Source organism: Lepisosteus platostomus, chromosome 13 (genome assembly GCF_059453375.1).
Source record: "Lepisosteus platostomus isolate fLepPlt1 chromosome 13, fLepPlt1.hap1, whole genome shotgun sequence".
NCBI classification, from domain to species: Eukaryota; Metazoa; Chordata; class Actinopteri; order Semionotiformes; family Lepisosteidae; genus Lepisosteus; species Lepisosteus platostomus.
The window spans coordinates 16,399,598-16,419,630 of record NC_142623.1 but is presented as its reverse complement, the minus strand read 5'-3'; the positions used below and the strand labels follow the sequence as shown (position 1 = coordinate 16,419,630).

The 20,033-nt window shown below is 44.9% G+C and overlaps 2 protein-coding genes and 1 long non-coding RNA gene across 9 annotated transcripts in view; 1 reads left to right on the top strand and 2 right to left on the bottom strand.

The window, feature by feature from the left end:
• The window catches only part of keap1b (kelch-like ECH-associated protein 1b), a 17,729-nt gene extending 16,178 nt beyond the window's left edge, over window positions 1-1,551 (bottom strand). For 6 of the 7 annotated variants that reach the window (XR_015926016.1, XR_015926017.1, XM_088603517.1 and 3 more), the window contains exon 1: window positions 1,403-1,551. The gene's annotated coding sequence lies outside the window, so the exon portion shown is untranslated. Of the gene's footprint in view, window positions 1-836; window positions 1,146-1,402 lie in introns of those variants that run through there. The other variant, XM_088603515.1, reaches the window with a different exon arrangement.
• The window catches only part of LOC148650079 (uncharacterized), an 18,362-nt gene extending 773 nt beyond the window's left edge, over window positions 1-17,589 (top strand). The window contains exons 2-3 of the long non-coding RNA XR_015926020.1: window positions 7,207-7,325; window positions 17,427-17,589. This is a non-coding gene — a long non-coding RNA (uncharacterized LOC148650079). The remainder of the gene's footprint in view (window positions 1-7,206; window positions 7,326-17,426) is intronic.
• s1pr5a (sphingosine-1-phosphate receptor 5a) lies at window positions 12,423-20,033 on the bottom strand. The gene is made up of 3 exons (XM_088603518.1): window positions 19,880-20,033; window positions 19,581-19,758; window positions 12,423-16,539 (listed from the first exon to the last, which is right to left on the bottom strand). Exon 3 carries the CDS (start codon window positions 16,296-16,298, stop codon window positions 15,147-15,149), a length of 1,152 nt encoding a protein of 383 aa, XP_088459644.1. The 5' UTR covers window positions 16,299-16,539; window positions 19,581-19,758; window positions 19,880-20,033; the 3' UTR covers window positions 12,423-15,146.

The following is a 20,033-nucleotide window of genomic DNA, read 5'->3' as shown; positions in this document are numbered from 1 at the left end:
GGTTACCTTGCAACTCGAATAATGGCCTAGAATCCCCGGACTAGAGTAGAGATTTGTTACCCCACCCCGCGATACCGACTTCGCTTGAGAAAACACGCGTCCCCCGGTAAATGAAAAACACTGCTGCAAACAAGGGAACAGTGACACGCCTCGCGTTTATTTTTAATGTTCCGGTAATTAAAACCCGTCATCGAGTGTTATATTCATATGTAAGATATATGAATCGAGACCAAGCTTAACATTGAAAAGGTGGAACACAAATTGAAAGTTTCGGTCAAAGTACAGTAATATTTTAATAACCGTTTCCTCTTTCGGTGTAAAATTAACTAAACTCTGAAAACGAACGCAAAGGTTCTCTTCCATAATCTGTGACTATGGACTATGGAAAACAACGTATTTACTTATCGTGTAGATAATGGTTTTCCCACACAGAAAACATCCGATGGACGAGTTGAATGAAAGTTAACATACAGCAGTAAAAGCGACTCAAATGGACCTTTAAAATATTTTAATTTGTGTCTACACCACAAAATGAGAGTGGAAATGTCTCCTCGCATCTAATAGGAGTTAATGTATAAAAACGCACGTTAGTCTGCGGTTCCAGACGCTACTTAAATATGATCGAAGCCACTAAAGTTAACGCTGTCACTTACACTTCGTTACGTAATGGTCTATTTTGTATGGTCTGCACATCTAGCCGAGCCAAAACACTTTTAAGAAGGTTTGGATAAAAAAAAATGCACCGTTTCTTAAAGCATAGAAGCTCGCGGATCGAAAAACAAACTGCAATTAATTATTTTGTGCATAAAATCCCTTCCCCCCCCTTAGTGACTCACCTTTCCATGACCAGTTAGCGGAGAGAGAAACACTACTGATTACAAAGTGTACCAGAGCGCCAGAGCGCAAACAACACTTCTCTGGACGCTACAGGACTATAAGCAGTATAAAAAAAAGGCGATCAGCCCTGTAGTTTTGTCATCCTGTTGCATAACCAACTGACAGCCACAAACACGTAAAAAAGACATCAGCGATGATGCACAGCGCTTACTATACTACATTAGAGTAATATTTCTACAGCAATGCTGTGGAATCGGTATTCATATTTTTCGTTTTTCATGCACCAAACTAAAACAGAAAAACCCCAGTAATTAATTAGCTCACAAGCAAGTATTGCTTTGTTGATTAAGTATTCGCAGGCTCTTCCGACACCATCTGTGTTCTGCTACTGTAAGCTGTTTATCGCGGCTCGCAAAGCAAGCGTGTCTATGATGATAACATGCTTTAGTCACCAGTGTTAAGAAATAATTCCCGAGAATAAAGAGCCCGATACATCGGGAAAAACATTCAAATCGCAAACCGCGTTAAAAGACGCCTTCGCTCGATACAGGCGGTGGTTACTTACAGAAATCTTTTGTAGCACAAGACGTACATTTCTATCGCTGCTCACTGTTTGCCGTGAATTTAGAGGAAAAAAGGGGGGCGGGCAAGAAGGGGGGTGGGGGGGGGTTGAGGGAAGACGTAACTCACCATGACTAAGCATTGTACGGACCTTCTCGCTGTGCCAAAATAAGAGCCCCACCGCTAACAACTGGGGCTACCTCATGTTGGCAGAAAGGGAGAGAGACTCTTACGGAAGAGGACCAGGAAAATAATACAGAAGGAAGGGGGAAATATAGAAATGCCCTCAGCCCTGGCACTCAGCCTAGCCTGGTCCAGATTACATGAATGCAGTGCGCTATACAACTGTTCAGATCTGTCTTTGGTTGGAGAGAATAACAGCCCCTTTATGGGTCAGTCATCCGTGTTCGTGTGCCAAACATCTCTACCTTCCACCACGTAGTGACTGCATACGCTTTCGTTACTCTGTATTTTGTTTTTAATTCTGTGCTGCCATTATTGTATACCTGCGTCAAAACAGGAACTCCCCTTGAAGTAATTTATTGCCATTCGTATGCTGTGCCCAGCAGAGGCCGTCATCGATTTGTCTTATTCAAATGGCAAAACTAACACTTTATTAAAAATACAGTGTATATATTGCTGACAGGGAGTGTTGTATTTGTCTAAGTGCGTACTGTACGTGTGACAGTTGCGGTTTTAAGACGCAAAACAGAAGATAATATTACAATCACCAGCGATTTTGAATGATCAATTACGAATTACTGTCTATTCTTCTGTCTTCCGCAGATGATCTTAGCTCGCGATCATTTAATCGAACCCCAGATTTTAGTTTCTTATCAATTGGACCTTTTTGGATTGTTTTCAGTCCTGGATATGTCAGATTTTTTTTACATCTCAAAATCTGCGAGTAACTTGAAAACATTGTCTTTGCAGGAGAAGAAAATGTCGAATATTGCTTATATTGCTGTGATGTGAGATCAGTTAAGCGTTTGAAGACCAGCAGATATTGGGGAGGGTGACACGTGACCAGAGCCGTGGACCACTGCTTTCGAGCACGCGTGTCCACTCGTGGTCCTGGAAGGCTACTGAGTTTGCAGTTTTCCTGTTACTGTTCTTGTGTTGTAACTGGTGTTTTGTTTACTTTGACCGTTAAGCACTTTGAGAAGATTCTTTTAAGGGCTCTATATAGGTTTATTATTATTTCATGCCCTGAAGTGCTGGATGCATCTGGGTGACACAAAGTAATAATTATTAGTAATAATTGCTTACGCTTATATAGTGCTTTTCTGGACACTCCACCCAAAGCGCTTTACAGGTAATGGGGATCCCCTCCACCACCACCACTGCACAGCCCCACCTGGATGATGCAACGGCAGGCATACAGCTATCAGTGGGGAGGAGAACAGAGTAATGAAGCCAGTTCATAGATGGGGATTATTAGGAGGCCATGATTGGTAAAAGCCAAGGGGAAATTCGGCCAGGATGCCAGGGTAACACCCCTACTCTTTTCGAGAAACACCCTGGGACTGTTATTGACCACAGAGAGACAGGACCCCGGTTTTATGTCTCATCCGAAGGACAGTGCCTTTTTACAGTATAGTGTCCCTGTCACTATAGTGGGGCATTAGGACCGACATAGACTGCAGAGTGAGCGCCCCCTGCTGGCCCCACTAACACCTTAGTCATTCTGTCCCAGCAGCCACGCAGCACAAATCAAATTAAGCTAGAGCTAGAATGAAGCTCTATAGATCAGGGGTCCCCAGTCCTGGTCTTGGGCACCCCCATACCTGCTGGTTTCTGTTCCACCTGCAAACTCAATCAAAGTGTGCAGGTGGCTTAATAGACCCAATTATACGTTTAATTTGAACACTTCCATTGTTTTCTGTTCATAAACATGTTGTAAGTTGCCTTTCAGCTATTCTGTTTCGTAAGTAACTTAAGATCCACTTTTAGTCAGACAAAAAAAAAACCCATGCCAAGCAATTGGTTCAAATCGGGGTTGACCTGTGAGGGTCCCCAAGACTAAGACTGGGAATCAACGCTAAAGACACAGTGGTCCCCCTGGGTTTGAGACTGGACTCCTCTGCTTTAGAGCTAAGGCTGTGACATGCTGACACGGGGGTGGGCATAATCTTCAGCGATGCAGCCTGTTCCTGGCAAGGATTCTGGGATTGCCAAGGGCTCAGACATATGAAGTGACACACGCTTGCATTTAAGCGTCTTTTAAAAATGGCCTCCAGAATGCAATTTTTTTTTTGGGAAGATGGTCTGATCACGTTAAATAATGTGTGGGTCCGGACAATTAGAGAGAGGAATTCCGGGATGTACAGAAGCTTTAACTGAATCGTTGATTGATTTAATTCATTTTCATAACAGTCTGTTATTGAAGTGTTGTAGTTATAATAATAATTGCTCACACTTATATAGCGCTTTACAGGTAATGGGGACTCCCCTCCACCACCACCGATGTGCAGCATCCACCTGTTCACCATATAACCTGCAGGGCAGTGACTGCAGAGGAGGTACAGACCAGGCCAGATCAGAACAGACCCTGTCTTGGCAGTAGTGGAGTGTGTAGGAATAGGTAACGCTGTGTGGAAAATCTCCCTTTTGAGTTACTTACACTTATATAGCACTTTCTGGACCCTCCACTCCAAGCACGTTTTAGGTAATGGGGACCATAGTGCACCGGTACACTCACCACACACCAGCTATCATTGGGGAGGAGAGCAGAGTGATGAAGCCAGTTCATAAATGGGGATTATTAGGAGGCCATGATTGGTAAAGGCCAATGGGAATTTTGGCCAGGACACCAAGATAACACCCCTACTCTTCTCGAGAAACACCCTGGGACTTTTAATGACCACAGAGAGTCAGGACCTTGGCTTGCGTCTCATCCAAAGGACAGTGCCTTTCTACAGTATAGTGTCCCCATCACTATACTAGGGCATCAGGACCCACATATCCGGGATAGCCAGCAGAGGAATCCTACTCCGTTGGGCTCCTGAGCAAGACCCTTAACCCCAGCTGCTCCAGGGGCGCCGTACAAATGGCTGACCCTGCGCTCTAACCCCAACCTTCTCTCCCTGTCTGTGTGTCTCATGTAGAGCAAGTTGGGTATGCGAAAAGATAAATTCCTAATGCAAGAAATTGTATATGGCCAATAAAGTGACCTTATAGACCAAAGGGTGAGCGCCCCCTGCTGGCCCCCCTAACACCTCTTTCAGGAACAACCTTAGCTTTCCCAGGAGTCTGCCATCCGGGTGCTGACCAGGCTCACACCTGCTGAGTTTCAGTGGGTTGCAGGGTGATATGGCTGCTGGCGAGTTGAAACAGGAATGTATCGGGCCTTTGGGATTTTGTGTTATGGAGTCCCAGATTCAGGATCCAGTAACTGTCCTAAATCTCTGGTCTGTGGGAAGGTAGCCTCTGGCCTGTTCCTGGATAAAAGCAATCATGAGTGAAACGTGACTGGAATTATCTCTTTGACTTCCAGGGTCGGTGTTACCTATGGTAAGCCTCCATAGGAGTACAGACAGTATTAATACATGGCCATCAGGCTTTCTTACCTGTTGCTCCGCGTCTACGCCAACGCTGCCTGCAAATTTATGTATCTTACTAAAAACGGCTGGTTTTAAAAAGAGTCGCCTGCAATTCTAGCGTCTACTTGTAGAAAAAAAGATGCCCACAAGGCGTCACTAGTGCGCCATGTGTTTCCGTTTATGAAATGTCTACAAATGTTTTTTTTTAATTTGCAAGAACCGTTCAATCGTTTTGCGTTTAATGACACGATCTACAATTCACAATCACAAAGACCGCTTCCTATGACAGGCTGACCTGTTATAGAGTGATTTTTCCAGCTTGTCCTCAAGAAACATTTGCTGTGTTTTGCGTAGGGTAAGAGGGTGGCGGGGTGGTGCAGAGGTTAGCACTGCTGCCTCGCGGCACTACAGCCCTGGGGTCTTGGGTTCAATTCTGGACCTGGGGTGCTGTCTGTGTTGAGTTTGAATGTTCTCCCCCATTCACGTGGGTGTCCTGAAGGCGCTCCAGTAGGTTAATTGGCTTCAGGGAAAATTGGTCCTGGTGTGAGTGTGTGTCTGTGTCTGTGTGTGCCCTGCGATGGACTGCTGTCCCAGTCTGGGGTGTATCCCGCCTTGTGCCTCTTGCTTCCCAGGACAGGCGCTGGGCCACCTTAACCCTGAGTTGGATGAAATGGTTAGAAAATGGGTGGGTGAATGGGGAAAGAACATGGACAACTGGAGATTTTGAAAGCGGCCTGGAAGTCTGGGGTTGCGATAGGAGGGGCCAACAGTCGTGATATTTGAGGTTTGTTTTAAAGTCATGTGTTGCCCATTTGCGTAATGAGTCGTCTTTGCTACACCTCCCTCTCCTGCTGCCCATTCTGAGGGCCCACCATAACTTAGTTCGTGGGTTTGGTCTTGGACTACCTAGGCTTGATTTATCCGGGTGAATCCCTTATACATCTGGCAATTTGTAAACAGAACCTGGACCCAGAGAGCTATATAGCTCAGGTGAACTGTGCGATTAAAATCTCGAGCTTCAGGAGTGGAGCCTTTCACGTCTGCGTCTTTGCTGTGTAATCAAGCAATATGCTGGTGATGGAAGAGTTGACATTTAGGCTGTATTTGAATGGCTGCTCTGATCTGCCTCGGGCCAGTTCATGCCTAGGTAATGGGCATGCCCAGTTAAAACTCTTCTCATTTCACTCCAGCAACAAGGCAACGGCCCGTCCTTGCTTTGCATAACCCACATTAAGGCTTGTGAGGTTTGCACATCCACCTCTTGTCTTGGCAGTGCGAAAACATGCCCTGCAGTTCAGCTGTCTTTTTGTTTTCTCAAAGATTCATCAAAGCTGCTCCGCGTAGACTTTTTGGAACATAATTATACAACTAATAAATCGGATTGAAGACTCGGTAGGGAATTGAGCCACTACCGGTAATGCGTATTAATCTAATTCTTTGCATGTTGCAGAAAATCAAAGGGTTCTTGGACACACCCTTACTTCAATCGCTTTGTCTTTTGCAATACAATGTGCATGGTGTCCCTGTTCTTGTTAATTCATGCAGAAGAATTGTTTTTTCATCCATGCATGGGCACCCACACTGGACAGTTCTTATCTGATCTACCTCATACCACCGACAAGCCAGTAGCTTCTTGTTCACTTCCCTTTGTTTTGCCTAGTTCTGTATTTTGCTTAGACTGGTTCCCTTTCATGAATGGCACAGTGGTTAGCTTTGCTGCTTCGCAATGCCGAGGCTCTGGGTTCAAATTCCAGATCTGCTGTACTATCTGTGTGGAGTGTGTACGTTCTCCTTATGTTAGCTGCAGTTTCTTCCCACAGTCTAAAAATATTCTGATAGGTAAATTGGTCCTGGGGTGGGTGTGTCTGTGTGTGTCCTGGTGTCCAGTCCAGGGTGTATCCTGCCAATGCCCGTTGTTTGCTGGGATGGGCTACTACTCCTCCACAACCTGAATTGTCAGAAGTGGTTAGAAAATGGAAGGTTCCCTTTTGGCAGTAATCACATGCAATTCAGAGGGTGCCAGGTGGTTCACTTGTCCACATCTTGCATCTTTGGGGTCCTTTTATGTTGGGACCCTTTTTCATGCAAAAATCCCAATTGCTTAGGGCAGCATGTGTAAAACTTCTCTCTGTCTAGTGAGAGTATGGGCTGTGACAGCAATAAAGCTGCGTTAAAGGGCTTGTCAGCAGAATAAAACATTTTAACGCTTGGGAATTTGATTCCAAAGAGCTTGGATTTCAGGTGTGCGAACTTGTCTTGTTCCTAGGTTTCAGAGGATCTTTCCTGGCTCCGACGGGATGGACAGAGAGGTGCCGTGGAGTCGACGAACAAAGGAGAGATTCTTCTGCAGCCGAATGGCTGAGGGAGAGGAGATGCACCAGTCAGGTCTGTCCTGGGGTTTTTTTTTATCGCATGCTTTCCTGTCGCTGGAGATGGGGATGTTAGCGTCCATATGGCCAAACGGAATGCGCGTTTGGTGAGAATAGGCTCCGCTCGGTTGTGCCACAGGTGCCAGACAAGCAGCTTTGCACAGCTGTCACTTGGCACACCCAAGACACGCTCAGACCTGTGCCACAGAATCGCGGTCATGCGCTCAACTTTTCTGTTCCCATTACACAACACCAGCTTCTGTCTGATGTGACTTTGCCCCCAGGGCCCAAGGTGAGAAAGCTCTGGTGATTCATTATGTCTTTTAAGAGCAGGCATGTCTTCTCACAATGACTAATGTGGGTGAGAGTAAAAGTGTAGCTTCTGCAGAAAGGAAAGGCTGAAGTTCTGCCACTGTTACCCATCCAAGCAGTTCCCACAAAGACATTTTCAATATCGGTGTGACCTGAAATGACTCATTGTCTTAGTGCTGTCGTTAGCAGGTTTTCAACAGGCTCAGATTTCAGCCCCATGCACTCAATGTCGTAGTATATGAACCTGTCTGTCTGCAAGTTTTTGGCATTTGAAATGTTTGTGATCTATACGCAAAGACAAATCTATTTGGAATGGTTCAATATTTTAAGGTGTTTGAAGTTGGGTGGAATGCTGGAGAAATACTAACTCGCCTGTCCCCTAAAATCTCCCTCCCAGTTCACTCAAGGTAAGCCAAGCATGAGTTGCCAATCAACAGAAAAGAAAGATCTCTTACGATTTACAATTTTCAGTGCCTGAAATTAAGCAGTGTAACTCATCCCCCTGTCCTATTCTGCCTTGCAACCTTCAGCGCTTTCATAGAGGCCCGACTTTGTCCTACATTAAAAAGAAAATGGTTTACCTGTGTTTTCAAATGTAATATTAATTCTCCTGCATTTCAGCCTCTCACTTTCCTGGCTCATCAAAAAGATAAGGAGCCCATTTTGATTAATTATAGGATTTCTACTGCATGATTAAATAATGACAGCTATTATAGTAAAGATTTTCAGTATTGTCTAGACCTGTTGTGCCCCAATTACACTAAATGGCCCTAGTAACATTTTGTACTACTTTATATTCTTATGACATCAGGGCAGCTTGTTGCTGTTGATGGATTTTCTTTATTCACTTTCATGTTTTTTGTTTGTGTTTTTTCTTTAGTATGTATTTCCACTTCAGGTTACACAGCTTAGCTCCACGTAAAGAACAAAAACAAATTCCAGAGTGGTTCAGAAGAACTATGCAGTACCTTTTGAAACTTTTTTTTTTCAGGCAAAAACAAATTCAGGTTGCCCTAACAAAAGATGTGCAATATTGCAGAAATGCAGTGAATGGTGGAGGTCACATCCTGTGGGTCACAGCCCATAGGGCAAAAAAATAAACCGTTTAACCATTCACGTGTAAGGACCCATTTATGAAAATGAGTAACTTTTCTGTAGTATGTGTTTTTTTTGCTTGGGTTTGTGGCAAAGAGTGGGCAAAACAAATGTGGGCGATCTCTCCTTTGGCAGCACTTAACGGTGTGTGGTCTTTTTCGTGCGAGCAGGGGGCTGTTTGCCTTTTACCTTTTACAGTAAAACACGTCTGACCCACGTCCTGAGAGGAGGTGCGGGGCTCGTGTTTTTTTGCAGCCCTCCCCAGCGACTCGGTTCTTCTGAAGCTGTGGGGCTGTGGTTTGCTGAGGCGGGCGGTCTGAAAGCCCAGAGTTGTGTCTCGGAGCAGAGCTGGTAGGCTGGTGTGGTGAAGGCGACGCGCGGCAGGGGTGCTGAGGTCTGGCATGAGCCAGAAATGGGCGCCTGTTTCCTGTCGCACATGCTGCCACCCGTAGCCAATGGCCAAGACGAACGGTGGGGGGATGTGTGAAACAGGGATGTGTTGAAGGCCATGTGGGCAGTGATTCTCATTACCCTACGTGATTTGACATCAGAGGGTAATGTTAGATTTTCACTGTAACAGGGGAAGTGGGAAGCCTTTTGTCAGCCCTGGTTTTCCTGAGACCTGGGCCGTCAGCTGGTATGAGGCCTGGTATTGCCAGCTGATGCAGTGCCCAGGGTTGCCAGGCAGAGATTGTCTGAGCTGGCCTCCATCCAACTGGCTACTAGGGCCAACAGTGTTTGACATTAACAGCTTGTACCAGTCTTGATTAACGCTAGGGAGTAATGAGAGACATAAGAGGTTACAGTAACCAGAGGCCATTTTTTCAGTAGTAGTAAAACTTTTATGTTAAAACGGTGCCTTTCTTGGCAGATCTTCTGAAATCATCTATCATTTTACAATTAAAAAAATAAAATAATGCTAGAGGCAGGTGTCCAGGATGCGACAAGGTTCACTGACCTGTAAGATACCTGCTGGGAGAGCAAGAGTCCAGAGCTTTGTTTTGGGTACTGAAAGAGGGCCAGAGTCCAAAGGGTGCAAAGGACATTTAGTTTCACAGGTAGTTTAAGAGTTTAGTGGGGCCATCAGGAGCCAGACTGCTCAAGCCCCCAAGGTGGGCTGTGGTATTTTTTAAGTTTCATTTTCAGGAGCTTTGGGTAGTGAGCGAAAGTAGGAGATGGCAGGGACAAGCAGAGGAAACCAGGCTTCTCTGCTGGGATGCTGGGGGATTATATCTCTCAGCTGGCCTTGGTGCACCTGTGAATGCAGGAGTAAGCAGTTAGAAGAAGGATGAACTTTGCGAGATCCACGGACTGCTTGTAGCTGAACAGGAGCCGCCCCCACACGAGAACCTTTGCGGAAAATGTTAAACTGGATGTCAGCAGGTCACTTCTGACTAGATTGGAGTCTAAATGCTGCATTTTTAACAGTTGGGGTCACAGCTGCACATTTAACAGCATTTGAGGTAACAATTCCAGCACATAATGTTTCCTTGAAAATATGACTTACAACAGGACACGGAATTGCAAAATGTCAAAGGATGCATGACAGTGGGAACAAAATGCAAGGAGTGTGTGGAAGGTTTCATTGTGGTGATAGTTTCGGAGAGCCACTGAGGAGGGGCTGCAGTAAGCCTACAAGGCAAGATGCACTAAGCTTCAAAGTGCAGAAGCTGTTCTAAGAAGCTGCGACCTAAATTCTGATGTTTGTGATACGTTTTGATGAAAACGAAAAAACACTGAAGATCTACCGCTTTGGTCTGCGGGCTCTTCAAGAGTGGTGTTCCGAACTGGAGCTAGGGAAATTATGCACTGTGGGGGAAAAAATGTTCCTTTTGTTCCCTTCTCCGATAAGCCTTCCCGGTAATACTGATCTTCCACTGTCCTTGTGAGAGTCTGTGGCTCACTATAAGATTGCCGATGTTGAGTGAAGGCAAGTGAACAGACAGAGAGGCCAGTGAATCTCCATCTCCATTCAGGCTGAGGATTTCATGGAGAGAAGCTGGGTCTTGTCCTAAGGGGAGTGGCATGTAATTAGACTTCTGGAGCTAAACAATCTTCAATGCCACCCAGGGGAATTGTAAAGCCTAATGGAGTCCTCAAGACTATTTGGCTGGGGGCCACTGGCAGAAGAACATAAAATGGATTGAGAAAACAGATCTGAATTAATGCACCTGATGTTGCGAAAATGCTGCTTAGGCTTGTTAGTAAATACTGGAACCTCCAGATCAAAACAAATTGCTAAATGATTTGAAATGCCAAGTTCGTGCCCAAACGTGCCGGGCACTAACAGACTCTAGCGTTAGTCTTTTGTCATGAGTTGGCATGCTTACATGCTGAGTGAAGCAAAAACACATGACTAAGGCAGTTTTTTCCCCTCCCAAACTTGTAATTAAACAATTCCTATAGTTACTTTGTTCATGGTTTTCATCGGCAGTAAATGTGAATCTGATTGTAGCTGTGAAACCAGGCAAAAGACGTGTGTCGCGTATCGCAGGATGAGCGCGTGTACAGCCCCTTGTGGCACCACCTCGCAGCTGTGTGCCACAGAGGTGCAGTTTCTGGACTGGAAAATAAATCACGGGTTCAGATCCCCAGCGGGGTTAGTGCTGTTGTTGCACCTTGGTGCTCCAACTAAATGCTCATCTGTTTGAGAAGTGGCATACATTTAAGTCATTCTGGACGAAAGGGCCACCCAAATAAATTCATGAGGCCTATGTTTTTTTTTGTTTTACGCATCTTATGCCTTTAATAACTAAAATGTTAAAAGCTTTAGAAAGCACTTTATTTGCAACTGACCTTCTTTTTTGGGAAGCTACTGTACCTTTCCAAGTCATCACTGCGTTGAGAGGCAAGTAGATTATAACAGAGATTCCCAATGATGCTCAGTTACACAATTGAACCCTTAATTAATGTAATGATAGGATTAATGTGAACTGCCTGACTGTTTTCAGCTCTTAAACGTTAGATGTTGCCTTTTAACTACTGCATTAAATAATTATCATAAAATTCCAAAGTTATTCCTCTCTCCAAACTTACAAATGTTCTACTCTAGCAAATTTTTAACTCAATTAAGGCATCAGTTAAGTAATTAAGTTCAGCATGATGAACACCAGCAGGTGTGTGGGCCTCCTAGACCAGGATGGGGGATCCATAGTTTATCACTCCCCCAGATTCTGATATTAAAAAGTTTGATCTTCACAAAAGGACCATCATTGTAAAAGGAGCCATTTTGTACTTTTAGCATTTTGAACTTTGCCCTTTTAAAAGAGCATATGTTTATCTGGGTCAGACACGTGTAAACATGTCTGTAAGAGGGGTGCACTTCCTGCATGTGACAGCGCCCTATCACCTTTCAAAGGGAATGGGCAGAAGGTAGGGTTCTAAATGGTATGATATCCCAGATACATCGAGCTCCAGGTCTGCAGTGGTTAAGATCACAGCCTTTGGTTAAGACGTCAGGAAAATGAAAGTGATTTTTTTTAGGAAATTGGAGCTCAGCAAAGGGGTGACATTTTAAAGTGCTCCAGTGATTACACGAATTGTGTTTTCAGCTGTGCAGACCACAAACACTTAGTAAGTAGGCATCGAAGTATGTAGTTGCATAAGCAAACAAAGTCAAGAAGTTTAACTAAGAATGGAAAAAAGGTAAAATCCCCCACTTTAGTCTCTTTTGTTCCTAGAAACAAAAGTCCAAAGATACAAACGATGAGTTTCGTACACTTTATTTAGTCTTACACTTGCCATTTTAATAAACATTTTTTTAAAAAAAGTACTTAAATTAAGTTGACAGTTGAAAATACAAAAGGCTGAAAATACAAAAAACTAATCAGAAGTGGAAGCACTTGTGTGACAAACAAGTTGATGCTTCAGTTTTACAAAATAGATCAATAAAAAAACTAAAAATAGAATGCTTTTTGTGTCAAATCTACAACATATTTACAACAAAGCCGTAAATAACAGCCAAGGCACAGACTGTTTGGGTTTTGAAACATTACAGACTCTTGGAAATGCCTTCCTTAGTTCAAAGACTCCATGCAAAAGAAGCCAGCATTGCCTACCCAAAACCTGGAGCCCTTACTGCTAGCTTATTAAGTTCATTTATGTTTAGTTCCTTTTTCCATTTTAAAGGACTTCTTCTAAAGTGAGTTGCTCCTGGGGAGGTGGTCATTTAAGGTAACTGCAGTATTCCTCAAAGTTAGGTCCAAACACTGGGACTTTTTCTTGCTGTAATATGACTGCTAAATGCTTTATATCTTTATATTTATATGCCAAGTGCCATCATTATTCACTTTAACTGCTAACATTAAGAGAGATGTGGTTCGCTGCATTGATACAAGTGATGTTGGTTACTGTGTAAAGTATCATTAACTCTTAAAAATTTCCCCAACTTGTTTTTTTCATACAAAAAAAAAACAAGCATATATGTAGGTACCTTCACATATATAATAATAACAGATTGCTTTTTAAATGTCATTTTCACAACTCAGACATACAGTATTAATTTATCATGATTAAGATCTGGAAAATATTTTTATAAACAGCATATTTTAACTGAGAAATTACTTTGGTACACTAGCAACCGAGAAGGAACTGACATTTAAAAACCTACACACAAGTAAGCTGAAAATACAGTTTTTAATTCTATTATAAAATTGCATTTGTGCAAGTATGCGATTTTAAGATAAGTTTGAATTTCTGGAAAGGATTTAACTATTGGCAGTTTTCATTGTCATGGTAGTAGCACCACTTTATTTGTTTAGAAATGTACTTTTATTGCAATGAAAAAGGCATAATGGTCATGTATCCGGAATTAACCAAGTTAGTGTGCTGGCCTGGGCGTGGCCGTGGGTAGCAGAAATATAAGCTTCGCTGTCTCACTGTCTGGCCAGAGGATGTGTTTTGGGTTTACTGACTGCCCTGGGCCACAGAGACCCCCCTGAAGAAGAAGAGAGACGTCCCAGTGTGCATTCCCCTCTGAATAGCTTGGCAGTGCCTGTTGGTTTATTTCTCGGTCACAGGAAGGATGTGGTTTCAGTGATCGAAGCGCATTTATCTTCTCTTCTATCCCATGGGGCTAGAACTCTTCAGCAGAAGCTAGGTTTAAAAAAAACAGTAGGTTTGATCTTGAATTCGTGAACAATGCATTTTCACGGATGGCATTTCATCTTGCCAGCAAACGGCTATGCTCTCAACAAGGTTGAGCAAAGGCCATCAGTATATTCCTGGTGGGATGAGAGATGCTCCAACCTGTCTGATCTTGGAACCCTGAAAAAACACTTTCCATCCCAGAGCAATTTAGTCTTAAAAGTGCTTTAAAAGAAATTCAGACTGAATTTGTCCTTGCTTATAAGTGCTTCTGTGTGAAATGTGTAAGATAGTGTACTGGGGATCAGTCACCCTCCTTAACACCCTTCAAATTTATCTCTACTCGTGACTTAAGAGAAGCTATTTCTTAACTTAATACATTTTATAAGAAAGAGGCCAAATTGTTACCAGGAATTTCCTTATTTAAAAAAAACCAAGGTACAGTGCTGAATAATTTCTCTCATTTTGTTTCTTCTTGTCCTTGTAAAATCTCGGTCAACTTCTAAAGGGCACAGTCACAAACGTGAATTCGTTCGATGAAGCAGTTTAGAGCCAGGTTGGAAGGAAAGTTCGATCAGCCCTTCAGGACCAGAGCTGGCTACTGCTGAAGTCGCGCAGCTCATTCCCTGCTGAGATTGATCAGGCACTTCCATTTCGTCCAAGTTATTAAAAAGTGTTAATGATCAGTCCCTAAGAAAAATACCTGCGAGACTGCAGCTCCCTGTACACAAGGCAGGCCACTCCTGCTGTGCTGTCAGGCTGGTGGTACTCGCATATCACAGCTGGAGCTCGCCCACGGACCCCAGACACTCCACCCTCGGGCCTCTGTAAAGCTGACACTAGCGATGCCAAGCAATCCCTTACCTGGAAGGACAGCTGAAGTCCTGTCGTTTTGTAAGTGCCAGGACCAGAGTTACTGTGAGACTTTCCCCCACGGCGATTATCAGTGCAAGTTATTATACGTTTGTTTTTCAGACATTAATCATTGTGCGATCTGAGTGCACGTGGGACTATGCAAGCCTGGTGAGACTCGTTTTCACAGTTAGAGAAAGAAGGAGTTTCTGTTCTCTTGATACAGTTGCATCCACTTATCTGTGGGGCCCAAGAAGTTCCTTAGTCGCACAGTAATGCGACTGGAGATTTTTTGGGTTTCATGCTGACATTACAATAAATGCTACCTCCGAGATCAAGTGCTGTCGTGCAAACACCTGTCCTAAAGCAATGTTTCTGCTTTCTGCTGGATCTGCACTGTATCACAGAACAGTGCTGCTACTGTGTCAGCTATTAAGTCTAAAACTGACAGCCCGCAACAGCCTGAGCGTTGATGGGTCAATCGATATCGGATTCAGGACTTTAAAATCCTGGGGTACAAGGCTTTGATTGTAGAAGGGGTGACATTCCCAGAAGACAGGGTGGTCTCCAGGCCTTCCAGCCGATGGGAGACCACCTCCGACTTGCTGGTGCTGCACTCCAAGAAGGGTATCCCAAACTTCTTCACCTGCCCGTCCTTGGTTATGAGGCAGTGCCGGCACAAGAGCTTAAGGATGGCCTTGCGCATGTCCTTGCTGGTGAGCGTGTAGATGATGGGGTTGAACAGGGAGTTCACCATGGCGATGCCCAGGAAGTAGTCGGCCTTGAAGAGGACGGCACACTTCCGGACCTCACAGCAGAAGTCCAGGAGCAGGAGGACGAAGAGGGGCAGCCAGCAGGCGATGAAGACGCCCAGCACGATGGTGACCGTCCTGAGCAGGGCCATGTACTTCTGGGACTTCCGGGCCAGGCCCTTGCGCAGGCTGCCCAGCCGCTGCGTGTTGGACTTGACGATGCGGAAGATGCGGGCGTACAGGACCACGATGCTGAGCAGCACGGCCGTGAAGATGGTGATACAGAAGAGGATGTAGCTCTTGGAGTAGAGGGGCAGGACGGTGGAGCACTCCTCCAGGCTGCTGATGCAGTTCCACCCCATGATGGGCAGCACGCCCAGGAAGACGGACAGCACCCAGCTGGCGCCGATCAAGGCGAACATGCGGCCCTTCTTGGCGCCGTGGTAGGGCTTCATCTTGACCATGGTGACGTGGCGCTCGATGGCGATGGCCAGCAGGCTGATGATGGAGGCCGCCAGGGTGATGAAGACTCCCCCTTCCCTGATGAACCACAGGACGGGCGTCAGCTTGAGCGTGTTGGGCCCGGACAGCACGATGTTGACCATGTAGGTGAAGCCAGCAAGGAAGTCCGAGAACGTGAGGTTGCCCAGCAGGTAGTACATGGGCATGTGGAACTTCTTGTTCTTCCAGATGGCGATCAGCACCACCATATTCTCCAGCGCGATGAAGAGGCAGATGACCAGGAACACGATGGCTTCAGGCTTCAGTCCATCCTTGTACCGGTCGCCTTCCAGCTTCCCCGTGTAGTTGTAGTGTTGGGTGATGATGTGGTTGTTCTGGTACTCCCGGAAGATGCGGAACAGCTGACGGGGGGGCGCCTTGGTGATCTCCATCGCTCTGGGATGGTGTTTTATTGGGAACGTGCTCCTGAACTGTTTTTTTATTATTTGATTTGTTATTTTTAGATCCCACTCATGATGGAACCAAGAACGCGGGTTCCAGGGTGGGTAGGTTGGTAGAGGAAATCAAAAAATCCACCCTGCACTTGAGAGAAAGCACACAAGTGTAAGGTGTCCTTACGTCATGTGACCACAAGAGAGCGCATGGATTCTAGTGCTTCATCATCGAAAAAGCCTGAAAGAAAAAAACATAGTAAAGACCACAACGAAGACGAGGGGAAGTAATAAACTGTCTGCGTAGATCTCTGTGCATTGCAGTGATATTAGAACATTTGTGTTCTGAAGAGAATCATGAAAAACTTGTCAATCTTACCACTTTACTGCACCTAAAATTGGTGCCAGAATTGGATCACCCTGAATTAATTAACCCTGAACATTGCATTGATCAGCTGGGCCTCTTTGCTTGAAACCATCAACGCTGATCAGCTGTTCGGACCCTGCGCTCGGCGGAAGCTTTGGTGTCAACAAAAATGCATTTTCTGCGTGTTTCGATAACCCATAATCCGTCTGGGCTCAGAAAAGGTGCCGGGTTGATTTGGGCCCAGCTGGCAATCCGGAACCAGGCTGAAAGGAAACAGCAGAATTGGGGGGGGGGGTTGGGCTATTTACGGACACGCCAAGTAAGGGGCCGTGGCTGTTTCTCGCACCCAGCAGGAGGCGAGCGAGTGGGCTTCGCTGTGAGCGCTGCTGACGGCTCACGCTGGCTTCTCTTCTGGGGCGCTGCGGTGTGTCTGCCGTGAGGACTGAAATAAATCGCCCCATGAGCGGGCCAGCTCACCTCCAGAGGACCCACCCCAGCCTGATGTGCGCTCCTTGTTGTTTTTACAGTGGCCTCTTCAGCCATAATCATGATTTAATGTTTCTTTTTCTCTACGGGATCTTATTATATGTCTTTTCTTTCGACTGTGTTGCCTGATGTGTATAGTCTATTTTACTTTCAAAAACTTCAATAGGTACTGGGAAAAGCTCATTTTCATTGCATTGCTTAACGTATTGCACTTTTCAAGTCGTTTACAGTAAACGCCAACAGTGATAGCTGAGTGAGTGTTGTAATTCCTTCAGGTGGGTTGAGTCAGAAGGTGCTTGTGTCCAGCCCTGGTCCTGCAGAGCCCCCGGCCTAGTGAGTCATGAAGGTCAGTCTAAATCACCTGTTACTGAATGAAGATGAATCTCTGCAAATGTATTGATCAGTTAAGCAAGTGATTTGTTCGACTGAGGAAACCGTCTTCGGGGTATACTGATTTGTGTTTAGATTGGCTTCTAAATGACGTATTTGGACAGATTAGCTGTGTGGTCGATTTTGGTTAAAGACTGTGCTCCTCAGACGTAGATCTTAAACAGACGGTTGAATCAAGGGAACTGGTAGGTAGGAGTGTTGTACAGTAGTTAACACAAGGCCACAGGATAAGGATGGGGTTTTAGTTTCGACTCTACCCCAGTAAGACGATATTCCTGCTTGACCTCTGGGCAGTGTCGCCATCCGCAAGGTGTTTTGGAAAGTTCAGATCCATGGCCAAACATGTTTTAAAATGCAGACCTACAATTTTCTTCCTCTAAATAAATATCTGGTTGATATGTGCTGAATAAAAAAAGCATTCAAGTAGACATCACAGCTGCTATATTAACTTCGGTGAGGAGATAGAAAAACGTAATTTTGCTTCCTCGAACCTTTACTGTGTTTTTTACAGCTGACTTCATCCTAAAAAAACGTTTTATTCATAAACAAAAAAACTGTTCATTAGGCCATTAGGTTTCAGCGTGGTTTTGTGGTTTTTCTAGCTTAATTTTAAATGTTTGATTTCTGTGAAGTAAAACAATTACTTCCACTTTAGACTAAAACTCAAATACCTGGTCACCATTTTAGGAGGTCCTGACGAGATGATTAATGACGTGTCTGATGTTATTCAACAAGTCCTGATCGTTTTATGGCACAAGGCGTTTGAGCTGTAATGCAGCACTTGCGTCGGCTGTCCGCTTTCATTTTAACCCAGTAATCGCCACACGGAGTGGGAACCCCCACACGCGCACGCGACTTCACAATCTTTGTCGGGGGGCGCGGGATTTTTGTTATCCTCCACATATAAAATGATGGATATAGTAACCGCGTGTCCCTTGGTCTTCTATAAAGACAACTTAAGCCTTCATTCAGGGGGAGGCGGTCATTTTTCACATCACTCCAATCCCTAGTAAAACGCGTTAAAGACCTCGAGAAACCAATGTACACGGCTATAAACACCGGATCCAGATCGTAATTAGCGAAGGTACGAACACGCACGCTGCCACTACCGATATCAGTGGGGCTCCTGGAAAGCCTGCGCATTTTGGAGAAGGATTCAGGACTGGTTTTGACGGTGGTTGGAGAGTGTGTCCGGGACTGAAAATCTGCCATGGGGCAGCTGTACTGTCAAATTGCCCCCCTCCCCACACAAAACTGAGAAGTGTCAGGCCGCACGCAGCTAGGTAAAACGGTAACAACAAGAGAGAAATGGGAAACATTGTCCGGAAAACGTCGAATTGAGTGAGGCGTAATTCTGGCCAATCGATTCCACTTCAGAGGTTAACGATAGAGGCGGCTTTCACCATGCACACGAATTCGTCCCCCCCCCAGATTCGTCTCTTGTCTCGCTTTGCTACTGTTTTGGTTTTCCTCGGTCGAAACATCTAAATGTAATGTCAAGAAAAGGCGCTCAGGCATTAACACGGCAAAGAACCCTTTGACATGGAGAGCGCAATGTTCCCACGCTCAGCTGAGGGCACTGTAAGCAGTCATTCTGCAACTACAGTCAGTCAATAAACTTTTCATAACTGAGCGCAGCGCGTTTAGTTATTTGTCATTAACTAATTCCCTCTATTTTCTGGTCAGCCCACGACGCGCAGTGGGGAAAAAAATAGATTTTTTTTTATACAGTAGAACCCAGCTTCGTTGACTATCGAACAACTCCACGAAGTGTGAAAGTTTTTCTGTGAAAGTTGAATCATACTGTCAAGACTGAGCTGCCAGTAGCCTTGCGAAAAATACAGTACCGTACAAAAAAAGCCATGGCAGTTTTAATTGTCATATTTTGGAAGAGTAAGAATATTTTTTCAGAAGCAGAAAGGTAAAGCTCAACTCCTTAACAGTGACATTGCTCCCGGACATAAAAATACCGTGATAAAGCACCCAGCCTAACAGTTTAAGAAACGGTGAATATTTGAAAACTCCAGCGGCAGACATACCTTAAAACTCGGCAGATGGCACGGCGGCTCTGCAGCTTCCAGGCAAAGTTAGCGCAGTGCCCGCTGCAGAGAGCACAGATCGAAGTGACACAGGCGAGTTAGTGAGTAGTCAATGGGCAGGACTCGACTTGCTTGCTACCAGCGAGTGAATTTAAAGGGGCAGGTCCCGTATGAGGTCCTGTGTGAGTGAGCTTGCCATCAACATCGCTCAACCCATATCAGCTCAATGCCCTATCCGAGGAATTTCTATTTATGCAGTGCTTTTCACCTAAAAGTGTCTCAAAGTGCCTTGTATATACTGTAGTAAGCCATTGAAATGAAGAGAGAAACAGCCACAACAATAAATTTAAAGAGGGATTTAAGGCCAGATTATATAAACCCACAGTTTAGCTAGGACACGGGATAACAGGCCTACTCTTGCAACCAATTGCAGGGTGTCTTGAATGGCCAAAC

What these genes read in the sequence shown, in the direction of transcription:
- s1pr5a (XM_088603518.1), bottom strand. Translation starts at nt 16,298, where the DNA reads ATGGAGATCACCAAGGCGCCCCCCCGTCAGCTGTTCCGCATCTTCCGG.